The following is a 13,125-nucleotide window of genomic DNA, read 5'->3' as shown; positions in this document are numbered from 1 at the left end:
TGACCCCACCTCACTTGCTTCAGGAAATATTGCTCCCAGATACCTTTGCAAGATGCTGAGCATTTTATTTGATATTGATATTTCATTAAAGTTACCACATTTCTACAATAACATAATGTCTCCCCTCTCCCTTGATCCCTTCCTCACTGTGGATCCCTTAACCTCTTTGGAATGAGCATTTTCATTTCTGTTATACAGTTACCCGTGTATTGGGTGAGTGTGTGCTGAGCAGTTAAGTGTCAGAGTGAAGAAAATAATAATAATAATAATAATAATAATAATAATAATAATAATAATAATAATAATAATAATTTATTTATTACCTACTCCGCCCATCTGACTTGGTTGCCCCAGCCACTCTGGGCTGCTTCCAACAGAATATAAAAGCACACACAATACACCAGCTTCTCAATACAGGGCTGCCTTCAGATGCCAATGGAAGGTTGTATAATTGGTTCTCTCTTTGACACCTGAGGGGAGGGTGTTCCACATGGCAGGCCTTTGTTCCATCATCATCATCATCATCAATTATTTATACCCCGCCCATCTGGCAGGGTTTCCAGCAATTGGTGCAATTGGTGGAGTAAACGGGGGAACAACTGGGTGACAGAGCATCTGAAGAAGAGTGCATGCACATGAAAGCTCATACCAAGAACAAACTCAGTTGGTCTCTAAGGTGCTACTGGAAAGAATTTTCTATTTTGTTTCGACTATGGCAGACCAACACGGCTACCCACCTGTAACTGTCTTGCATACAGAAAGCCTTGCATCATTCCTGGGCATCTCTAGGTAGGCTTGGGATTTTCCCCTGTCTGAAATGCTGGATTGCTGCTGCTACCAGTCAGTGTACACAATACTGAGCAAGCTGGACCAATGTTCTGTCTTTCTGTAAGGCAGCTTCCTTATACAAAAGTTTCTGTTTCTACAATGTGTTTCCCACTTTTTGTGGCTTTCGAAGATACTTGAAGAAGAGCTCAAAGAAACCACTCCAAAACTCTTGGAAGTTTTATGTACGGTAGTTTACTCAATAGGATTTTCTTTTGAGCCGCTATTTGAAAAAGGTCCTGCATTCAACTTTCTGTGCCTAGTGTGACACAGGAGGGTGCTGGAAGGTTTCGGCAACCTTGCTTTAAGAGTTTTGTGGGAGGTTATTTTAACAAATGCAAACACTGTGCTGAGTACAAAACAGGAAGAGGCATTATGTGTGCGGGTTCTTTAACATGAATAGGGAAGAGAGAAGGATAGACTGGCAACAAAGAACATTTCAAATGAATCTAGGCTCTCCCTGGATTAGAAACAATTACAACCTTAAATTTGTGTTCCCTGTTGTCTTGTTTCTCTATTCTCGAAACATGGTTAATAGTGCTGTTAAGTGTTTGCTGAGTATATCAAAAAAATAAATTGAAGCACACTGGAGCGCACAAAAGTTTCCACTGGAAGTTACATCAAGGTGTTGGATAAGACCACTTGGGAACTCAACTTGGAAAGTAATTTGTGACTTGAGTTCTGCAAAGCTACCTATGGGTAAATTGAACTTGTGCTCAATGCACCAAACACCAGGTAATGTGAGAAAAATCCTGTAGTGCTTACAACAGCAGCATTAAGTAAGAAGGGACATCGGTTCTGTGTCTGAGGAGTGGAGGACAAGAACAAACCTACTTGAAAGCAAGTAGGCAGCAGCCTAAGGTTCATCCAGACAGTCAGGCCTATTTTATACGTGAACCTCTGTTGTATGATATGGGTGTCATAGGGGTTTGGTTTAACAGATTAATCAAATGAGGCAGAACATGTTATATAGCACCGTCCTTTAGAAATGTGTAGGCATTTTTTAGTTGATGGGCATGTAGCATAGTTCTCTCATTGGCAGCAAAAGTCAGTCATGTTATTTGAAGAAAGAATGAAGGCTAGATAAGTATATTTTGAAGAAGAGACAGGTCTTAGGCAACTCCTATTAGGAATCAGTTCTGTGTGCAACTGGACACAAATTGGATGTATGCATCAGTAAAACATATAACAATCAGGCTAAATTAAGTATGGCAAAAGCCTTGGAGCTGATCTAATTTGTAGGGGTGGAGTACTCAGAAAAATATCTAGGGTTGCCATATTTTGAAGCGCAAAAAGGAGGACACATTTGCCGACTTCTACTTTTAACTATGGATCGCTATGATGATTCTCATTTTACATTCCCATAAAAAAGAAAATACACTAAGTAAGAATAGAAGCACTGCCACCCGACCCCACCCCACTCACCACTCCCCCCTCCATCTCTTTCCCCCTTTCCTTCCTAATGTAACACTAATGTCTCAACAAATGAAACTGATCTGTAGAAAATGTAACTTGAAAAAAGAGACATTGCACATACTTTTGTAAACCAAGAAATCTTTAATAAAAAATATATATTTAAAAAAGAAAAATAGAAAAAGGAGGAAGTGTCCTGGAAAAAAGAGGACATATGGCAACCCTAAAAGATACAACATTGCTTAAAGGAACTAACGTCTTCACATTTCTCCTACCTACCGTCTCTCTAGTGGCAAAGGTGGGCATAGCAGGTGTGCTTAAGAATTGCACGTTGGGGTCTATCAAACTGGTGATGCTTTGCAAATGGCAATTTCATGGAATGCTGATTCCTCGTACAATTTCCGGTCCTTGTTCCCACTGATGCAAATTAGCTTTGCCTTCTGCAAGCAGGGATATGGGATTTTGAATGACACCTGCACTATCAAAATGCTAAGGCTGAATCATCTCTTTCTCTTTGTGTCTCTCACAAGTTGCACCTTACGTAAGACCTGAGTGGCAAGGAGAGGAAAATGCACTCAGTGGACCTGCTATGGATTAATGGTTTTGCGTTTAACCATGTTGGCAGTGGTTTGAAATCTGTTGTGACTGAGAGTTCCGTGTCACAAACAAGCTTTACCGAAGCACATATCGGAAAGCTACATAAAGTCTGCCTAAATGTCAAGCTGCCCGGGGCGTATGGCTGACCTTTAACCATACAGCAGATAAAACTCCAGAACAAGACAGCTTACCCAATGGGCAATAGTAATTTACCCTGCTATTACTGCAGTAAGACCGCTTGCTGTATTAGATCTGACTAATGTGTCATCAAGGCTGAAGTGTTTGTGTGGCTTACTATCACCCAGTACTGAACGTAGCACTGAACTGAAGAATAAATAACATACTAACTTTTGTGCACTGGCAAGTTAATACTTCTTGGTGTGGTTTAGCCACTCCTTCTTTGAAGTACAGTTAGCAGTTCAAGCATCCAGTGTGTGGATTCATCAGGTGTGCAGTGTACCACCTGCAGGCTATAAACTTATCATCACCTGTACTGCACTATAGTTGGTATACTTTGGTGAGATGTTCTGCTTTCACCTTGACTTAAGTTAAACAAAGCAGTGAACAACTTAGGAAGGAAAGTGGAGAGGGATCCCTGTTTCTACATTAAAGGTAAAGGTAAAGGTCCAGTCGCAGACGACTCTGGGGTTGCGGTGCTCATCTTGCTCTATAGGCCGAGGGAGCATTCAGCATTCCAAGTCCACTGACAATGCATCATATTTGTTGGGCCTTGGGAGGCTGCCTCCATCCATTAAAATCTTTCTCCCCATAATGTTTTGTTGTCCTTCAGCAACCCCCCAAGCATGCCAATATGCCTCTCTTATGTGTGAATGGTGTTGCTTTGGCTATGTGAGGAAATGCCTTTGGAGACAGTGTTTGCTATTAGTATATATGCTGATGTATACATTTTATGTGCTATAACAGAGGTTCATTTTTAAGAAAAAGTATTTAGGTGGGGGTGGGGAGCCCCCAGTGTGCTTCTGGTCCTGTAGAGTCAATAATTGCTCTCTGTGACTCTTTGACTAAGCGCTGAAAAATACATTCAGACAAAAATTTTCACAAATTACTCTCACTTCCAAATGATGGCAGCTGCAAATTATACTCTGGCCTGCCAGACAGAGAAAGCTAGCCTAATTGAGTTAATAATTGCTCACAGCTTTAAAATTGTTGCAGCAAGGCCTCTGTGCTCTATAACCAAAAACAAAAAACAGAAAATAAAGCTTTTATTTAAATTATGATAGTTATTAAATTAATCCGCGGTTCAAATGTCTCTTGCAGTGTTGGGCCAATTGTGATGGAAAGTGTATGCTGGGATCATGTTGAATTTTTATTTTATTTTTTTGAAAAATGATCAGATAACAAACACCATTTCAGAGCAGCTGGAGTTCAAACATCCAGGCCAATATTTACTAGGGACTGTTTAGCTGTGATAATGCCAACTGGGTGAATTGTAATGTATTTGCAAGGTCTTTGCTCCTCAAAGTCTGGTTTTTTCTTCTTCTTCTGTTGGCAGGAAATTGACATGACAGGGAATAGCAGATGGTACAAGATCACAGTCTTTTGTTCACTGTTATGTCTCACTATTATGTCTTGGTATACAAGATTTGCCTCCAAGTCAGGGGTGGCTAATCTTGTTTTTGGCCAAAAGGCCAGTGGTGGCTGATGATGATTAAGAATGGTAGGGCAGAAGGCAGGAAGACCAACAGTAGGTGGAGCCAGAGCCCATAACCACCCCATGACTGATTATAAGCAACAAAGTGGGCAGGTAGGTGGAACAGGCTGGGGGCAGGTTGAGGTTGGTGGGGCAGTGCCCCATTTGCCCTAAAAGACCAGCACCCACTGCCAAGGGCATCATTCACTCTTGGCCAACCTACTGAGGGCTGCAGACTAGTGCTAGTGAGGTCACCCCACCCACTCCATCTCATATACAAGACACATGTACACACAAGTACACTCATGCTCCTTAGCTGATCTATGCGCATTGGCTGAAGAGAAGTGATTACCCCTCCCTACTTAGAAAATGATGGATCTGGTGCCTATGGAGAGGGCAATGTGAATCCTCATCAGGGTGCTGGGTTGGGTGGAGAGGTTCAAGCCTTTCTGCTTACTTAAGTGCCATGTTTACTTTAGTTCTTTTGCTTTTTGCTGCAAACACCAAAATCACTGCGGTATTGGGGGTCCATAAGAACGTACAGTACAGTACAGTACAGTACAGTGGTACCTTGGTTCTCAAACTTAATCCATTCCGGAAGTCCGTTCCAAAACCAAAGCGTTCCAAAACCAAGGCACACTTTCCCATAAAAAGTAATGCAAAACGGATTAATCCGTTCCAGACTTTTAAAAACAACCCCTAAAACAGCAATTTAACATGAATTTTGCTATCTATCGAGACCACAGATCCATAAAATGAAAGCAATAATCAATGTACTGTACTATAAAATAAATAAGACAGTATTGTAGATGATAAAATAAAATCTTACCTGCACTGATTATAGTAATTGTTTGGATTCTTGCGGGCTTTTATCCATTTCCCCAGTCACACAATCAATCAGTAGCTGAACTGGGTTCCACACAGTCACAAAAAGAAATTAACCAAAAAAAGCCTCAAAAACAAAAATGCAAAATAAATAGCAAAAACAAAAGCGCCAAACTTAATCCGTTTTGGAAGTCCGTTTGACTTCCAAAATGTTCAAAAACCAAGGCGCAACTTCTGATTGGTGCAGGTGTCCTGGAAACAATAGCTGACAGCCGCATTGGACATTCTGCTTCCAAAAAATGTGTGAAAACCAGAACACTTCCGGGTTTTCAGCATTTGGGAACCAAGGTGTTTGAGTACCAAGGCATTTGAGAACCCAGTTACCACTGTACTTGAGGTGCACATGGTACATTCTTCCAAACAAACTGTTGTACATGTGTAAGGACAGTTTGTACCTGTGCCCACCAATGCTAAGGAGTGTCAACAAGGCTTTGTGAAGGTGGCTCACTTGGACTTTCACTGAGATTCCGGCATTGCAGGAGGTTGGACTAGATGAGCCCTGGAGTCCCTTCCCACTCTACAATTCTATGAGTCTATGACTGTTTTCCTTCTGCTCTAGTTCTACCTCTCTAACTCTCTTTCAAATCAGAACCAGTGAAGGCCGTGAAGGTCCTGTGTGAGTGCCTGGAGACAGTTGGAGGATGGATGGCGGCTAACAGATTGAGGTTGAATCCTGACAAGACAGAAGTACTGTTTTGGGGGGACAGGAGGAGGGCAGGTGTGGAGGATTCCCTGGTCCTGAATGGGGTAACTGTGCCCCTGAAGGACCAGGTGCGCAGCCTGGGAGTCATTTTGGACTCACAGCTGTCCATGGAGGTGCAGGTTAATTCTATGTCCAGGGCAGCTGTCTAACAGCTCCATTTGGTATGCAGGCTGAGACCCTACCTGCCCGCAGACTGTCTCACCAGAGTGGTGCATGCTCTGGTTATCTCCCGCTTGGACTACTGCAATGCGCTCTATGTGGGGCTACCTTTGAAGGTGACCCGGAAACTGCAATTAATCCAGAATGCGGCAGCTAGACTGGTGACTGGGAGTGGCCGCCGGGACCACATAACACCAGTCCTGAGAGATCTACATTGGCTCCCAGTACGTTTCCGAGCACAATTCAAAGTGTTGGTGCTGACCTTTAAAGCCCTAAACGGCCTCGGTCCTGTATACCTGAAGGAGCGTCTCCACCCCCATCATTCAGCCCGGGCACTGAGATCTAGTGCCGAGGGCCTTCTGGCGGTTCCCTCACTGCGAGAAGCAAAGCTACAGGGAACCAGGCAGAGGGTCTTCTCGGTAGTGGCGCCTGCCCTCCCACCACAGGTCAAGGACATTCAGAAAATACGGAGCTGTTCCACCTGGCCTTTGGGTTGGTTTCTGTTTAATATTTATGCTTCATCTTTTATTGGTGGGTTATTTTGAAATTGAGACCTGCAGTTTTAATTGAATTTTTAAATTTGTATTTTTAATCTGTTATTTTAAATTGATCGTTTTTATGTTTCTTTTGCTGTGATTTTAATTGATGTTAGCCGCCCTGAGCCCGGTTTTTTGGCTGGGAAGGGCGGGGTATAAATAAATTTTTTATTTATTATTATTATTATTCAATTTGCAAGAAGAAGGAAGTACAAGCTGGTTGTCCCTTACTGGAAACATTCATAATCTCTAGACTGGTATTAGAGCCAAAGAATGACAACAATTTTTTTAACAAGTATGTGCATGTAGAATTGCACCTGCAGACCCAAACGCTAGCCAGAAATCTCCCAGAGACACCGTGGGGCATTCTATGGAAACCTTGCAGTTATTGTTGTCAGCAGCGGAAATGTCTAAACCGGGTTATTGGAAAATGTCATCCTATAAAATGTCATCCTAAATTCACTTGACTTGCTTCCACAGCTTTTAGGTATATCTTTTCAGCCCTTTTCAGGGAAGTTTTTAATGTGTGATATTTTTGTATCTGATTTTTGTTGGAAGCCACCCAGAGTGGCTGGGGAAATCCAGCCAGATGGGCGGGGTACAAATAAATAATAATAATAATAATAATAATAATCATCATCATCATCATCATCATCCAATGTGCTTCTTCTATTTCAGGTGAGCGGAGTCACCAAAGGGATGGCACAAACCAGAGAGCAACGGGTGCTGATCATGGTGGTTGTGATGGTCATTTGCTTTCTTCTCTGCTGGCTACCTTATGGCATCGTGGCCCTGATAGCGACATTCGGGAAGCCTGGCCTAGTTACCGCCTCTGCCAGCATCATTCCTTCCATTCTTGCAAAGAGTAGCACAGTCTACAATCCGGTCATCTACATATTTTTGAACAAACAGGTAAATAAAAACTCGCTCTGGTCTAGGGAAAGGATATGGGAACTGTTTTCTAAATATCCACTCCCAAATGACAAATGGTGGCTGTGAAGGAGAGGCACTCACTGACACAGTCTGGCCAGTTCGCCCAGTATTTCAAACTATGAAAATCCAACATTACACAATGAAGTCCTCTTGCTTTGACAACCCACTTATCTTGTCGGCTGAGTATATTATGGCTCCATGACAAGGAAATGGAACAGTGGGTGGTGAGTAGTCAAGGAGGTATAGGAGCTCCCCAGGGAAATGCCAAGGATGTGGCTTTGAAATGTATGACAGACTTTGTACAAACATGAGCAGTAACTTTCTAACTAAAGAAGCATACATTTTTGGAGTACTAAAAAGAAAGCAACTCAGTTGGTTGGTTAGACATTCTTTTCCTTCCAGTAAGTTTTTATGGGCAAAAAAGAGGGAAATGAATAAAAATTACTTAATAAAAATTGAAGATAATATTTGGCACTGACACTCTCGGAACATCCATTGTTTTTGTAAGTTGATCTCATGAGAAGCAGCACGATGAGTGCAACATCAGCTTTCATGCCACGTGGATATGTGGATGTTTTGAACACGGCGTGCTTCATCACATGCCACTCTAGTGGCTGAATAGTTTGGTTGAACAACCAAGTTACTCTGTAAATTTCCATGGGACGTGGGTGGCACTGTGGTCTAAACCACTGAGCCTCTTGGGCTTGCCGATTGTAAAATTGGCAGTTTGAATCCGCGTGACGGGGTGAGCTCCCGTTGCTTTGTCCCAGCTCCTGCCAATCTAACAGTTTGAAAGCATACCAGCGCGAGTAGAAAAATAGGTACTGCTGCAGCAGGAAGGTAAACAGTGTTTCTGTGTGCTGTGGTTTCCATCACAGTTTCCCGTTGTGCCAGAAGCGGTTTAGTCATGGTGACAACATGACCCAGAATGCTGTCTGGAGACAAATGCCAGCTCCCTCATCCTGAATGCAGAGATGAGAGCCGCACCCCATAGTCAAATTTGACTGGACTTATGGGTCCAGGGGTCCTTTACTTTCAGTGAAAGATAGGCGTGCCTGGCGCGCTCTGGTCCATGGGGTCACAAAGAGTCAGACACGACTGAACGACTGAACAACAAAATTTACAGGAAGCCATTCCAACAATGAAAATGTCAAAAGGAGCTCATGTTACAGAGCATTCAGATTATTCAGATGACAACTGCTTTACAACATCAATGGTTCATCACTTCAGATGAAAGGAGGCAAAATCAGCCTCCAGAGCAGTATGAATTGGCCCTAAATGAGCATTTCTTTATTTAATTTATTAATATTCCTCTTTTTCTCCAAGGACCTCAAGGTAGCATATATTAAAACAGGACAGTGTAGCCACATTACTATTTTAACCTGAGAATTTTCCCATTCTGCTCCTTTTTTTCTAATTTCTTTTGAGATGTTTTAAAGTAGATTTAAATGTGTGTTTATTTTTTCATCTCATGTTCTTTGCCACTCCGGGCTCCTTTGGGAGGAAAGAACAGGATATAAATTTAATAAGCAAATAAATGTTACTGCTTTGAATATTAGAAACAATGTCCAGTCTGAACATCTATGTTTAATATGAGGTATTCACCTTCACCTTCTACGCACAAAACACAATGATGAATTTTCAGCAACTTATCTGCAAGATTCGTGTAGAATCTGTATGTTTACAGATAGTCTAGAGATTCTCCTCAGCCTCTTTAAAAAATAATAATTAACCAGCACTTTTTCTGTTTTCCATTCATATCTAGTCTCCTGAATTCTAGCTGATAAATAGAATGTGGACTTCTGGAGTGAAATATATCTGACTCAACATCCAGATTCTGCACCAGTTCTGTGCAAACTGATCTATAGTATAAACCTAAGGACACAATATAGCCTTGTTCACTCACATGTAGTGCATTTCCATGTTGAACCAGGAGCAGCTAAAGAATCATGGCTGAAACATTCACAGATTATGCTGTTTACAGTAATTTTGACAGCAAAAGATAGAAGAAAATATATATATTTCACTATCATTTTGATTACTCAGTTCTGCAAACCGGTTTATGCAGAGTAACACTATCATTGTTTCTCAACTGTTGTATCTCCACAGAATGCCCTGTTGAGGAACATAACACAATTGGGGTTTTTTTTTTTCTTATATGAAAAAGTCCCCTGACTTTTTGCCTTCCTGTCAAGATCTGTAAAGCACAGAACTTCTGTATATGCAAGTTGTGCTTTTGATCATACCAACATCCGTGAAGACATAATGAGCAGGTCAGTTGTATTAACAACAGCTAGTGTTGAAGCAGTTACCCTTTTGTGGCAAATGCAGGCTCTCCAGTCTAACAACAAGGCTTGAAGGTAATGTTGTAAAAATGTTGTTTGCTTCCTCCCAGAGTTTCAAAATAATCCACAAGCAAGCAAATATTCTGAGTTACTTTTAGCTGAACTTACCATTTAATAAACATGTATTCCCAATATATTCCAGTATAACACTTCCCCCACAAATGCATAATATGTAGCACATCTATGTTGGCACTGAATATTTTAATATCCAGTAATGGTGCTGATTTGCTAATATTTGCTGGTGTTGCAAGGGGTAATGGAAGAGAGCTGTGGGTACAGGCTAATCTTGACTACCCAGGAGGTTTACATAGCAGAAATTTATTGATTACATTCTTGATCCAAAGAGGTCATTAAACATGTACAAATACTTCCATGTATAAACTGCTTTCTTGCAGTGGCTATTTTATTTTATTTTATTTTACTGCTGTTTCTCTTGCAACTTTGAACAGTGACTGCAGATGGCTTTCTTCTCAAAGCACACTAGAGATAAATATACTGTTTAGTCTTCAGCATTCCTGAACTTCTCTGTGTTTTAGGAGACGTCGTCTAAATAATACAGTGCAGATACAAGCTAAACACCACATCTTATATTTGCCACACATTATTGTGAGGAAATAGAAAGCTATTGAAAGCGAAGGGTTGTTTCCACAGGGTTTCTAGGCATGAGGATGATGGATCATATTATTACAGGATAATGCCACAAGCTGTACAACTCAATAAAAGACGGAACATCAAGTGTTCCCTTCTCTTGTGTCCCTCAATTTCAAAGAAAATCCATGTGATCCATCTTTGTTATTAGAGACCCAGGTCTTTTATCACCTTTGTCTTGTATGCCAGCTATGGCCATCTTTGGATCATGATAGTCAGTGTAGCCCATGGTTTAGTGCAGAATGCGGTATCTAGACTGATGATGGGGAGAGATGGCTGATAGCATGTGACACCTCTGCTGAAAGATCTGCACTGGGTGCCAATGTGATGCCCAGCTAGGGTCAAGGGCAGGCTTCCTCAGCCTCGGCCCTCCAGATGTTTTTTGGCCTACAACTCCCATGATCCCTAGCTAGCAGGACCAATGGTCAGGGATGATGGGAATTGTAGTCTCAAAACATCTGGAGGCCCGAGGTTGAGGAAGCCTGGTCAAGGGTATTGCATTAATATACAAACCCTGAAAAACTTGGGTACAGCATATTCTAGGGCAGTGATGAGTACTGGTTGTTGGGAATCACAAGTGGAGAGAGTGTTATTGTGCTCATGTTCTGCATATTGACCACAGCGGGAACAAATGAATAGACTACATGGGCCTTTGGTCTGATCCAGCAGGGTTCTTCTTTATTCTGTAATTTAAGTCACTTAATTCCAACTGCATGGTATTTACATCTGATCAGCATATGAATATTCAGTGTGAATTGGTCTTATGGGGAAAAAAAGAATCATTTCGATTCATAGCAATTCCGACAAATGACAGCTATTGGCAGAACAGGGAAAACAGGGAATTAGATTACATGTCAGAAATGTAGCTTTTTTGTGAGAAGGGTTCACAGAAAATGGAGGGAAGTGGACTCTCCTATTTTGGATTCCACAAGGCAGAGCAATGTCATTGAAGATAGATGTTTCGATTGCTTCATGAGGAAGCTTTTTAAAAAGGGAAGTACCGGTATCAATGGTATTTTGCAGGGAAATAGTTACTCTCAATCCATTTATCTGTGACCCAAATAACTGGTCAGTGCTTATTGTGTCATTTGTCTGCTCTGGGAGCTCTTAAAATAATAACAATAATATTCAACAGTGGGTGCCTTTCCATTATCACCCATATCCACTTATCTCCCCAAGTGAAAACTCTAAACCATACAGGGTAAGGAATGTTTTTGTTCAAGGTTAGCACTACCTCAATCTTATTTCAAAGTTACCTTGAGAGATGCATATACCCATTTGAAAAAAGATACAGCAACCCAGACTGCTAAGACTATTTCCAAAGAAAGGAAAGAAACTTCACTGTTTTATATTTCTTACTCGGGAATTCAGGAATTTATTTCGGAAGCAATCAAAATGTACTCTGATACACTGTTCTACAGTTCCGCATAACAGTTCTTTCATTTGCCACTTTTATTATTAAAATAAGGATAAACAATAAAAAACTGAAAAACACTAATAGAACACAGTTAAAGAAGAAAATTAACAACAACTAAAGTCATAAATATACAAGGGCTATCTGTGATCATTAAATTCTTCCTGAATATGGTATTTATAATATTCCTAAGAGTATTTTTTTATCATCATTTATAATCAGCAAATGTAATTATATTAGGAGTTAATCCAATTAAACTCCATATTCTATGCAACTGGCGAGTCAATCCAGTGAATACATAAATTAAACAATATAATTCATGACTAGCTCAAGGTCCTCTTATGAACAATGCCCATTTCAACTAACCACATCACTTTGTGAAACAGAATTATAATTTGCTGAAACCAAAATGTTGCTATCAGATGCTTAGGACACATACATAATTTTTCTTTTCTTTTTGCAAATACATATAATACATATTTATTGCTTCAGCTGCATGTAAAATAATTAATTCCAGTGGGATTCGTTTATTTTATCTCACTCCCAAATTTTAATAGCAGGGATTGATCTGAACTCATTCCTCTGGATGCGTGTAAGCCCTTGTGCAAGCCTAAAGCAGGCTTAGCACTCGAAATGCAGTGGGCCTGCCACTTACATAGAGTTTCGTTCCGGGAGTCTGTATACAAAGGCAAAATTGCACAAAGCCAGGAACCCCCAGAACCACAGAGGGCTGCAAGGCAGAGGGCTGCTTACTGGGCTCTGGGAAGGTTGTGGGATGGCCCATGACTTTCCCACAGCCCAGTAAGGAAGGAAAACCTGCTGTGTGAGCAGGTGGGGGAAATTAAATATATAAATTGAGAGTGGGGAATGATAGACTCCCTCCGCTCTCCATTTATTTATTTATTCATTCCCCAACTGCGTAAAGTTGCAATTGTACACCCTCCAATATTTCTCTGATGAAAACAGGGGAAATAATAATAATAATAATAATAATAATAATAATAATAGTCTCCTGA

General features: G+C 41.0%; 1 protein-coding gene across 1 annotated transcript in view; it reads left to right on the top strand.

Annotated features, from left to right (window-relative positions):
* The window catches only part of LOC117047273 (vertebrate ancient opsin-like), a 94,313-nt gene that overhangs the window by 50,158 nt on the left and 31,030 nt on the right, over positions 1-13,125 (top strand). The window contains exon 3 of the mRNA XM_033150220.1: positions 7,448-7,681. Within this exon, the coding sequence (XP_033006111.1) occupies positions 7,448-7,681 (234 nt within the window). The remainder of the gene's footprint in view (positions 1-7,447; positions 7,682-13,125) is intronic.

The sequence above is a fragment of the Lacerta agilis genome, chromosome 5 (assembly GCF_009819535.1).
Source record: "Lacerta agilis isolate rLacAgi1 chromosome 5, rLacAgi1.pri, whole genome shotgun sequence".
In the NCBI taxonomy this organism is placed as follows: Eukaryota; Metazoa; Chordata; class Lepidosauria; order Squamata; family Lacertidae; genus Lacerta; species Lacerta agilis.
The sequence above is the reverse complement of the archived record's forward strand: the minus strand, read 5'-3'. Positions and strand labels throughout refer to the sequence as shown.